This window comes from Halyomorpha halys, unplaced genomic scaffold, assembly GCF_000696795.3.
Source record: "Halyomorpha halys isolate HHAL.00 unplaced genomic scaffold, Hhal_1.1 Scaffold625.1, whole genome shotgun sequence".
Taxonomy (NCBI): Eukaryota; Metazoa; Arthropoda; class Insecta; order Hemiptera; family Pentatomidae; genus Halyomorpha; species Halyomorpha halys.
In genome coordinates, this window is record NW_027114461.1 from 525,474 (window position 1) to 538,148 (window position 12,675).

Here is a 12,675-nt window from a genome sequence, read left to right on the forward strand (position 1 = left end):
TTGAACACAAAGATAATTTACTTGGCTTGAAGATAAAAAGAAAAGTAATGCTACTTAGAAGATTAAATAAAAAATAGGATGAAAATAATAGATAAAGAAGTAAAAATGTGTTTGGAAAATATATCAAAAAAACTAAAATAAATTTACTAAAGCAGAAAAAATAAATCATATGTACTAATAAATTAATAGTTGTTATAAAATAGTTGTTATTTAATGGTCGAACTAAAGCGGTTTTTCAATGAGGAGGAAATGTGGCATTTTGCAAGGAAAAATTGTATTTATGATAAAGTACTGAAATAAGGACTGGGAGACAGGATTTAATCAATTTAACAGGAATGTTGGTATGGGATCTTAGAATAGTGGCTAGCATTTCTTCGCAAGATATGTGAGGAAAAAAGAAGTTTTCTGGATTGCAGGTGTTATTTAGAATATCAGGAAAGATTGGTGGATTAGTAGCATATCATATGGAATAGTTGTTGTGATCATCAGGTGTGTTAGGAAGAGAGCTAAGGTTATTTGATTCTGGTAGGGATAAATTTCGGAATATTTTCCACTTGGATTTGGGATCGGGAGCATTGAAGAGGGCATGATGAATGTGAAGGAATTTAGCTCGTCGAACTGCAATTTCGGTTGCATTATGGATTAGTTTAAAATATGTTTAATCTGTAAACAGGCAGGTCTGACGAAATTTGCATCTAGCTGCTTCTCTTTGTTTTCTCATTTCCTTTATTTCAGGAGCAAGCCAAGGTGCAGTTGGACAACGTAAGGCCCGGGATTTGAGAGGAGCGTGGATGTCTAATATACATTGCAGATGTGAAGTGAAGGTGGAGACCATAGGGTCAATGGAGTTATAGGGGTGTATAATGTCTCACCGGGCGGAATCAAGGTCAGGTTGAAGGGATTCATAGAAAAGGAGGTCCAGATTGCGGTATAATATGATTTTAGGAGAAAAGCATTTGACTGGTAGGTCGTACGATATTTGGATCATGAAGATCATGAGATGAAAGGAAGAGAACGGGATGCTGGGAAGAGGAAAGGAATTTATAGTAGAGTCACAGATAAAAAGGTCAAACCAGGTGTCAGAGGATTGTGTGTGAAGTGTAGGAGAATAAGGAATGAGGTAAAGATTGAGGGAAAATATTATGTCAAGAAAGGATTTATCACTGGATTGAGAGAGCATGTTGATGTTAAAATCACCAGTGATAATAATATTGGAATAAGTGGAAACAAGTTGGACCAGGGAGGATTCGAAGGTGTTATCGAGAGGAACTCCTGGAGGTCAATAAACGACAGCAAATAACAGAGAAGAGGATATGGCTGAAATTTCAACAAACATGTATTCTGCATGAGGAATGATAGGAGAAGGGGATTGTGTTATAGAAAATAGGTTTTATTATTTGGTTTGTGAAATAAAACAGTAGATGGTGACACTGCTCTGGCATGGGATAGCTTCGTGTCCCTTGGGGCTAGAACACTCTGTTGTGGCATCTATTGGTGAAAACACACTCTCGTTGTATTTGTTTGTAAAATCTTCCCTAAATTTCACAACAGATTGAAGTAAGATTTTGACCCTGAGACTAACATGTACATATAACCTGACACCACCTGCAGTGCGATTGAAACTGTCAAGGTGAAAGAAAGCATAATTGATAATTTAAACATGAGATGAAGGAATAAAGGAATAATAAGCCATCTTTCGGATACTGCTATTATGTGGTAAAAATTATCGGATAAATAGTGTTTGAATTCATCTAAGTGGGCAATAAGGGATTGTGCTTTAAGGTGACAGGAACTGAGGACATTAGTCATAACTGTGGGGTGGTAAATGGAAAAGTAAGAAAAAGGATAAAATTTAAGGTATAGAGAATAACAATATTTTATATACTGTTACGATTATATAGAATGTAACAAAAATAATAAATTGAAAGAAATTTGTTGCTTGAGTTATCGAAATTCGAAAAAAAAATTGTCAATAAAGATTGAGTTTTTAAAAAAAAAAAAAAAAAAAAAAAGAGATGTAAATAGAGCAAATTTTATGTGCTATTATTAAAGTGTTGAAAAAAATGAAAATAACTATAAATAAAATATCTTCTATACAAAGAAAGAAAACGATAAAATTGTGGTGACTTGGATATTGAATTCAACTAAACACCTCCAAGTCGCTGGTCTTGCCTATGATGACCGGTGGATAGCCATTGGACTGCCTGCACCTGACCCTACCTCTGCCGAACCAGACTCACTCGATATTTGCCATTTTCTGCTTCTGCCTGGCTAACCATTAGGGGTGCTTGCTGGCAGGCATCATTGCTTCGCTCACATATACGAGGTGCGCATCATTTTTATTCCAACCTAAGTGACGAGTGGAAAAATCCCTTTTGGCTCAGCTCATCTCTGAGTGTTTGACGAACGAATCTCTCTAAAATAGGGCCCGGCACTCCTTCCAGTTTAGACTTGTGCCATACCGTGTGGTCCAGATCGTCCGGACACAGCTCCATGCCCAAGCCTGCTCCAATACTGAGAATCGTTCCAACTGCTGCCTCTCCTTGCTTCTCTGGGATTCATCTAATATAGGTATTTTTTAGGTTATTTTGCTCCGTCTGATCGAGTCTACCCTCAAGGTCTGATAATTTAACTTTTGAGGTTTTTGTTTTCCATGGATAACTCTCCACTTTGTTTTTCTGCTGCTCCAGGAGAGCTTCAATCTTCTGTAGCCTTTACATGTTTTCAAATGAAAGTCCGACTGCTTCTGAAAAGAGTTCTTTATATCTTTCAGCTCTTTAATGCCCTGAAGCTAAGCCTTAATTTCTTTTTTTTCCTCAATGAGGCCTTTTAAGAGATGAATCATTGAGCAGGGTTCATTACCTTTTAATGTGCTGGACCCTGATTCACATTCAGCCAGTCCATTTTTTAATAATATCTGGGTCTGATCTTTCAACTTTGATGCATTTAAGATGACATATATTTTTACAATTTGTACATGAAATTTTTCAATTTATCTTTTCTCGAAATTGATTTATTGCAGCTCTTACAAATCACCATCTTGATGATTAAAAGAAAATTTTAAAAGAATGAATGAAGTTTAAAGGACTACAAGAGGTAAATAATAATAAGATGGTGACAGTTAGTTTGTATACGCAGCCACTTACAGAAAAAGCGCTGAGCCAAACAAATGCCTTCTCCAGCCCACTTGTACTCAGCAACCATTATCTTCATTATTCACTACTTTATCGCTATTTTCTCCGGAAAAATTAAAGTGTATAGAGCTGCAATATTTCAATTGGTTAAGCCTAATGAAAATTGTGAATCTATATCGATTTTCCCTGGAATTATCGCTAGTAACTAGAACAAAGATAAAAAAATATACCACAGAGATGTTCGTGGCACGAATAATACTCAGTCTTAGAGTATTACTCGTCTTAGTCTTGATTCTTGTTAGAAATACTAAATATAATACATTACTTAATTTTTAGACAAAATTGTTTCCAAATTTTAATTAATAAACAAATAGTTCTATGTTTTGAGGAATAGGAACAGGAACAAAAATTTCAGGTGCATATTTTAGTAGAAACTCATCAACTCAAACTTCTAAGTTATAACTTTCTCTTTTTGGAATTTTTACTTCTGAGGATGGTGTGTTAGCCAAACCATAGAATTTTTTGTTTATTAATTAAAATTGGTTAGGGGTTAACTAATTTTTAACGATTTTATGTTCTCCTTAAATAAATTCTTTGTATAAATATTATAAATTTTTCTGTTCTATAATTTGTTGGATAGCTTTGGTTGAGTTATAAAAACATCAAATTTTTTAGCTGTCATCGGCTCAGTTAAAACTATGTCAGAAATGTCTACCTCGGAGTTTTATGAACATAAATGTGAAGAATGGGAAAGAGAATTCAAAGAACTACTGTATACATCTGGGATATTTGAAGTAGGAATACTGAAAGAGATTGTACTCCCTGTTATTGACATGGTTATATTTTTATTCTTTATTGAAAAAAAAATTACATTAATTAATTATCTTAATATCTTGGAGTGAGAATATGATAAGACCCAATTTTTCATAAAGTATTTAAGTATTGTATGCTTCATTGTTTCTCTATAATGATATTTATTGTGTTGTTTTTATTGTCGTAAACCATAATTCTAACAAACGTTGGCACATTAAAATTGGAAATGTTGGCACATTAAAATAAGTTAATCGTGCTTATTTGTGTTTTTCATTGACCGCACCCCCAACCATCTTCTCCTCATTTATCATCCACGGTCAACTATCTCTCATAATTATTAATCATAATTCTAACATATTTACCTGTAATATTATGGTTATGAACCATATAAAACGTTAAATAAGAATTGTAGAATTTTCCTAAAGTGCTTTATTAAAAAAATTACATCATGTGACTTATCCTATTCTTGACCCAAATCCTTCAATTGTATCTATGAGGCAATTCTTTCCACTCTCATATAAAACAATTATTACTAATAAATTTTATTTTAATGAAATAATGACTAAAAGTAGTTGATATTCAAATTATAATAATGTTAAGAGTAATTATAGGCTGATGAAGGGAAATCTGGGAGATGGCCAGGGGTGCGGTGAGGAGTGAACTGACAATTTTCTGGGAGTCAATAAACTGAATATGCGATTAGGAAGAAACGTTGGCAAAATAAAATAGGGTCATTCCACATCAAATCAACTCACTTTTGAACCTTACCATCTCTGATTTTTTTTCAAATTTTGCACAGATGTTGTGTAAGTATAGAATTGGAAAACAGTTTAATTTTTATTTAGATATTTCCTCTTATTTTTGAATTAAAGAGCTCTCAAGTCCTCATAAAATGGCCAAAAAACAGAGATCAACATGTTTTGGAATTGTTGTAAGAACCTCCCTAACTTGGCTAGAGATGTGGGATTGTTGTTCTATAGTGTATTCCATGCTCTTTCATATGACATGCAATCAACAAAACCTAATTTAAACATGTTATTTTAATTTTCTCAGAAAATATATTTATTCCATGAATAGGTTGTGTTGATGTAAATCACAGGACAAAATATAAATGTTGGACAGAAATGGCTTTAATGTTAATAAAACATTAAAAACTAAAGCTCCACTCTCATAAATTTAACTCTTTATCCTTATTAATTATTACAGCTATGTTAATATTAAAGTTTTCATAAAAATAAACATAAGCCAGATGTGAATAATGTTTCAGTTAATAAGCCAGAGATGTAGCACCCCCATCGCCCAACCATCTGGTTGCAATCACCCACTGGTCTTCCAGGTTGGGGGAACAGTACACTGACACTACACATTACACTAATATAGCACACTGTGCACACTTCACACTACAGACAAAGGTCATTTGCAGTACACACCCTAGTGTCACCTCCCCTAGGTAGGTCCCCCCCCCGATGTGGGAGCTAGCCAGAGAGCTCTGAGGAGGCAGCCTCTCCACCTGACTCGGGGGTAGTAGGTAACCTGCTCCCCTCAAATCCTTAAGTATTATGAAACCTCAACAAGAAATAGCTGGACTGATCACACGGAAACAACACAGGATCCGTTATATGGACTTAAAATTTGGACAATAGAACATTTTATCTATGTTTAGACTGGGGTCACTTTGGCAGCTCCTACAACAATTGGACACCAATGCAATAGATTTAGTCATTCTACAGGAGGTGAGATGGAGGGCAAAAGGAATGCTGGAGAAACGGTTCCACACTGTCTATTATATCTGCCTCATATCTTTGGTACCGGTTTTGTGGTCAGAGGAAGAATAAGGGATCTTGTCATAGGATTCACCCCCATTAACCCAAGAATCTGTGTATAAGGCTGAAGGGAAAATTCTACAACTTTAGTGTCTTCAGTTGTTATGCCCCCACAGAGTGTCACCAGAGGAAGAGAAGGAAACCTTCTATGATCAAGTGGACAGAGCTTTTGACAATTTCCCGCAGAGCAACATCAAAGTAATCTTGGGTGATTTCAATGCTAAAATTGGTAAGGAGGAAGTCCTTAGGCCAACTATTGGAATACATGAAGAGACAAATGAAAATGGGCACCTGCTGATTAATTTTGCCGCCTGTAAGAACTTGGTAGTAGGTAGCACTCTATTCCCTGCGAAGAGGATCCACAAGGGTACTTCGCGCACCCCGGATGGTACAACAGTGAACCAAATAGACCACATCCTCATCAGCATGAGGCCTAGATCCAATCTGATGAGCTGTAGGACTTACCGTGTTGCGAACATGAATACTGATCACTCCCTTGTGGTGGCTAAGATCAGGGAAAGGATATCCAAAGTCAAAAGACCCCGGGAAATAAAATGGAAAGGGTTGTTGTAGCCAAACTTAAAGACCCCAAGGTAATATCAAGGTATCATCAGCAGCTAGATGAGAGGCTTGAAGACTCCAGAATAACAGAAGGCTTAGTACAATAGCAATGAAGCTATATTTCGTCGATTGTTAAGGATGCAGCTAAGGAAACGCTGGGTTTGGAAGCGAGAGTAGCGAGATCACCATGGTTCGATGATGCGTGTGCAGTGGTTATGAAGCAAAAGAATTGGGTCTACACAAACATGATTCAGAAGAGGCACACAAGGCTAGCTTCAGAGGAGTAAAAAACAAAAGAAGACTAGAGAAAAGTGTCCATCGGAGGAAGAAAAGGGAATGGGAGCAAAAATAGTTTGAAGAAATGGAAACTCATAGGGATGTTAATAAGACCAGAGCTTTCACAAGAAGAAACAAGAAAATAAATGAGAGCAGGGCGCCGTTTAAGCCAAGAATTAAGGCCTGTAGGAAGGAAGACGGCTTGCTACTGTCCAGAAAGTAATAAATTCTTAGCGGATGGTTGCGATATTTCAGCACTCTCCTGAACGAAGGTGTCGAAGATCCGGAGACATTTAAAGCTCATGACAAGGGTGATTTGTATCCCCCTGATCCATCAACATTTGATGATGTCATGGATGCCCTCAGTCACCTCAATAACGATAAAGCACCAGGAGAAGATGGAATACTGGCTGAGCTTCTCAGGTATGGCAGCGAAGAGCTTTATATGATATAATCCTAACCATTTGGATCAAGGAAAGAATCCCGGAGGAACGGAAGAAGGGCATAATAACTCTGCTTCATAAGAAAGGAGATATTCTAGAGTGCATCAACTACCATGGGATAACCCTTCTTCAGTGTGCCTATAAGGTTTCCTGCGTTCTTTACATGAAGCTATGTCCATTGCAAAGGGAAGTAGGAAGATACCAGGCAGGATTCAGGGGAGGAAGATCGACAGTTGACCAGAAGTTCAGCCTGAGGACTATTTTGGAGAAATCCATGGAGTACAGGATGACAACACACCATCTGTTTGTCAATTTCAAGAGTGCCTACGACAGCATTAAAAGGTCCATGCTAAATGAAGCGCTGTACGGTCTTGGGATCCCTCCCAAACTGGTGCGCCTAATAAGAATCACAATGGATGAGATAAAATGCTCAGTTCGGATTCATGGAGACCTCTCACCGGAATTTGAGTCCAGAAGGGGGGTGAGGCAGGCTATTGTTCAAGCTATTGTTTAGATGGTCTCGCATGTCTATTGTTTAATCTGGCCCTCAAAAAGGTATTTAGGGATTCCGGAATACAAACCTCTGGAACAATCATTGACAGGCTGGTAAAGGTGCTGGTATTTGCCGATGACTTGGATCTAGTGGAAAATCCTTTCAGGCGCTGATGGAGGCATTTCTGAGGCTAGGTGAAGCAGCAGAAACAATGGGCATGATGATTAATCAGGGAAAAACTAAATACATGTGAGCTGGACATGGTATAGTGGCTGCTGTTGGTGGGGAGGTGAAGATGGGTCCATTTACGTTTGAATGTGTTGATCAGTTCACCTTTAGGCTCAGTAGTGAGCAGCAATAACAGGATCACCCTGGAAACATGCCAGCGTCTTATGAAGGCTAACAGATGCTATTTTAGACTCAGGAAGCACTTGATGAGTCGAGCTGTCACTTGCCGCACCAAATGCCAGCTCTATAAGACACTAAACTGGCCAGTCCTCACTTACGGATCAGAAGCCTGGACCCTGACAAGTGCTGTAGAAAAGGAAATCTTGATCTTCGAAAGAAAAATTCTGCGCCGAATATTTGACTGTCATGGTTTGGTGAGAATTGGAGGAGGCGAACCAACAGGTGGCACATAAGGCTGGGGAGGCTGTGCCGGACTGGCCATGTCGTCAGAATGTTAGCGATTTAGATTCTGAGGAGGTTGCTGGACTGTTGGCTGCATCGGACCAGAGGAAGAGGCAGGCCAAGGCTGAGATGAGAGGATGCCGTCATAAGGGATTCCAGGGAACTTCTGAGCATCCGCAACTGGAGAGCAGCCGCACAAGACCGAGCTACATGGCGAAGGCATATTGAGGAGGCCAAGGTCCAAACTGGGCTGTAGCGCCATGAATAGATACGATCATCAAATATACACAAATAAACTTATTTATTTTTGCCATTTCAAACTGAATTTCAGGGCTGAAAAACAAAACAAGATAACAACCTTAATCCAGACAAACATAAAACAAAAATGGATAAATAAACAAATTTGGAAATATACATAACAATAAATTAGGTAGATAGTAGTTGATACTAATAGAAAATAAAATATAATATTATAGAGATTCGAATTATAAAAAATAAATGTTAAAAAACAGACAGTGTTCAAGTAAATAAAGAAATAAACAATGAAAGGTGCAAAAGAAAATGTAAATGGTGAGCAATTGAATTAACATAATAAAATATGTAACTAATGTTTAAAAATAATGAAAAATAATTTAAATCAACATAGCAGAGACTTTTATTTAATTATTTTCAAGAACATTCTATTGAACAATTTCAAGTAATTTTGTATATAGTTTATTTTCTCAAAATAATTTGTTTATGTCCATATATATATATTTTTTTTGTAACTTCAAATAGTTATTTTCTTTTTAAATATGAATTTGGACAGGAATATGTCTTGTGAAGACTCCGAGGAAGAGACCCCGATTTCAGAAATAAGTGAGACCGATTCACAATATTTAAAGAGACGAACACTTCAAAAGCGACAAAGAAAGACTGCCCTCGGGTCGGTGGACAATTCCCCCAACAAAAAAATAAATAAATCAGTCAAGTCCAAAAAGGCAGTTGAACAGTCTGAAACTAGCATTAAAGCCACGAAACCTGAAGTAACCACACTTACACCTACCACCTCAACTAGCAGTAATTCCAATACTATAAAAAATCCACCTAATAACATTCCAGAGCCTCAAGGATTTTCTGATCCTGAACCACCTCCTATATTTGTCAACAGTATTGAAAACTTCATTTTGTTCAGTCAAGAAATTGCCAACTTGATCGGACAGCCAAACTTCAGATGTTTTTCACGAGTTAGAGACATAAAGATCAACACAACAACTAAGGAACATTACAAAACTGTGATCAATTATTTGACCCAAAAAAACTACGACTTTCATTGTTACCAGTTAAAACAAGAGAAGGGATACAGAGTGGTTTTAAGCGGTCTTCATTCATCTACTCCCACAGACGCTATCGAATCAGGCCTAGAAAAAATTGGCCACAATATAAGAAATATATATCGTGCGTTCTTCACCTCACCAAAAAATTCCCACTGCCGTTATTCTGTCGATTTAGAGCCAGCCCGAAATAATCCTGAAATATTTCAGGTTTCAAGGCTGGTTTATCGTTAAATTTGAGGAGCCCAGAAAAAAACCTATAATTGTCCAGTGCACCAGATGTCAAAACCTAGGGCATACAAAGGCCTATTGCCATCACCAGGCTAGGTGTGTGAAATGTGCTGGCCCTCACGCAACTGAAACCTGCCAGAAACCTCGGGATGAACCAGCAAAATTTGCCCTCTGTCACAAAAGACCACCCAGCAAGCTACAGAGGGTGTGAAGTCTACAAAAATTTGAACAAGGTGAGATCACACTTATGCCATGAAAGCAAAAGGCTTGGAACAAACTCGTACACTGCCGCCTGAAACTCAAAACTTGGAAATTTTCCCAGAATTGAAAACTTCAACTCATGTCATCGAATCGTAGCCATCTGCTTCAAAATCCCAAGATCAATCTCATGACTCAACCCGGACTTTCTCCGATATCACAATCAAGAAAAACCAGGCTCGGTGTCAGGCGCTTCAGACTTCTCAACCTAAGCCCCTAACCTCTCATTCTCAGCCCCAACATCCACGTCATCAAAATCATCCCCATTATCTACCCTTACAGGTAAAATTGCCGCCACCACATCCACTACCAGTTCCATCTCGTCCAGCTGCTCCAATCAACTCCCCACCCCAACTACCATTTTAGACCAAAACAGCTTCTCATACTACAGCTCCACATAAATCACGACTATCCCAGCCCTCACTCAGTACTTCTAGTTACACAAACTATCCATCCCAAGCTCCTGATCCATGTCATCATTACCGAAATCCAATGGATATAACCTCAATTCTCACATCCTTCCTGAAAGATCTTCAAGAAACCATAAAATCCCTCATTAACTTTCTCACAAGAATCCTATCCTAAATCCTGCTTAACTTCCCACGATGAGCACAAAACCCCTAGCTGTCGTGTTATGGAATGTAAATGGCCTGCAAAATCACTGTGACGAACTTGACTTATTTCTACATGATAAACACATTGATATAGCCCTCCTGACTGAAACTCATTTCACACAAAGACACACTTTTACATACGTGACTACATCACTTATAGATCAGGCCATCCAGACAACACTTCCCATGCTGGTTCTTGTATGTATCCTTATCCACAAATCCTTATCCCATTGCCTTATTCCTTCCAATCCAACTGATGCAATTCAATCAACCTCATTATTTAACCTTATCATTTAAACTTGCCCTTTCCATGTTACCTTTTCAGCTGTATACTGTCCTCCTGTTAATAACCTTTCTTATAACCTCCTTGATTCCTTATTCCAAACCCTCAGACTACACTTCATTACTGGAGGAGATTATAATGCTAAGCATCAACGATGCTGCACATCCAACTCCCGTGGTAACATCCGGTTTACCTTGCAAAATGCCACATTTCCTTCTCATTGGAAAACCGCTTTAGTTCGACCATTTAATAAAATCCCAAATCCTTCTTTACCTAATGACTTCCACCCTATTTCTCTCCTCTCCAACCTTTCAAAACTGCTGGAACGCCTTGTTCGAAACCAACTCTCAAACTTCCTAGAAGAACGTTCCCTCATCAATCCTCTCCAGTTCGGCTTTCTTCAACACATTCCTTTCTCAGCCATTCAACACAATCCCCTCTGCTTAAAATAACCCACGACCTCCAAACTGCCATGGAACACCAAAACCTAACTATCCTCATCCTCCTGGATTTCTCCAAAGCATTTGATACGTTTGACCACAACATCCTTCTTACCAAACTACAAAATCTTCCTCTATCCAACAGTGCTTTGTGCTGGTTTCAATCCTTCCTATCCGATCGCTCCCAGTACATAGCGGTTACTGATAAACCTCCATCAATGACTCGACCCCTCACCTGTGGTGTCCCTCAGGGTTCATCGCTATCCGCTACCTTTTTCGCTATCTACATCAATGACCTTCCCATCCTTATCCAACATTCTCAATACCATTTGTACGCAGATGGATTGATTTCCAAATTTACCTTTCCTTCCCACCTTCTGACCTATTAGTTGCTACGGAGAAGATCCAGGAAGACTTCAATAGAATTAGTTAGTGGGCACAAGAAAACAAGCTTAAGTTGAATGCAGAGAAGACTAAGGCAATCGTAATAGGATCCAATCACCTCCTGAAAACTATTCCTCTTTCTAAACAACAACTCAATACAATTCCATCCATACGTTAAAAACCTTGGTGTCACTATAGACCAAACTCTCTCCTGGAAAAACCACATCTCCGATATTTCCCGTTGTACCTTTTCCACCCTGAAGCGTTTAAATTATCTTCATCACCTACTTCCTTTTGAAACCTGCAGGTTCCTGGTTACGTCTTTAATATTCCCCCACTTTGACTATTGCTGTGTGGTTTACGGGGGTGTCTTGGGACCTCGAAGCAAAATTGAATTGGTTAAATAATTGCTTTGTACGATACATCTTCGGGGTCCCCAGGGACACTTTTGTCACCCGATTTTATGAATAGTTGAAGTGGCTTTACCCCTCCTTCTGTCGTAAATATTTCCTTGCTTTCTTTCTTTATCAAGTTATCCAATCCCACTGTCCATCGTACATCTCAGATATCCTTTAATTTAAGTCCTCAGTGCATTCCCGCAATACCCGCTCAGACTTATATGTAACTGCCCATCGAACCGCAGCCTTTGGTAGATCTTTCCTCATCCGTTCCTCTTCCCTATGGAATTCTTTTCCCTCTTTTATTTGTAGTTCTAACACCTTTCCAATCTTCAAATCCCGTATCTTCGACTACCTTCTGTCCACTCAATCCCGGAAGAATAACAATTGAAAGTTTCAAAAAAGCTTTATATATTTTCTAGGAGAAAACATCATTTATTTATTCAAGAAATAAAATTTAAACATTTAAACAAAAACAACATAAAATTTAAATTATACAACATAAATATAGTGTAATATGCTCTTTTTGTGTAAATAGTATATTTTGATGTATAAAGGGTTTTTAATATGTTTTATTTTAT

The 12,675-nt window shown here is 38.0% G+C and overlaps 1 protein-coding gene across 5 annotated transcripts in view; it reads left to right on the forward strand.

The window, feature by feature from the left end:
* LOC106684880 (F-box/WD repeat-containing protein 10) overlaps positions 1-12,675 on the forward strand; it is an 81,549-nt gene that overhangs the window by 24,404 nt on the left and 44,470 nt on the right. For 4 of the 5 annotated variants that reach the window (XM_067051648.1, XM_067051647.1, XM_067051651.1 and 1 more), the window contains one exon: positions 3,810-3,970. In XM_067051648.1, the coding sequence (XP_066907749.1) occupies positions 3,810-3,970 (161 nt within the window). The remainder of the gene's footprint in view (positions 1-3,809; positions 3,971-12,675) is intronic. The other variant, XM_067051649.1, reaches the window with a different exon arrangement.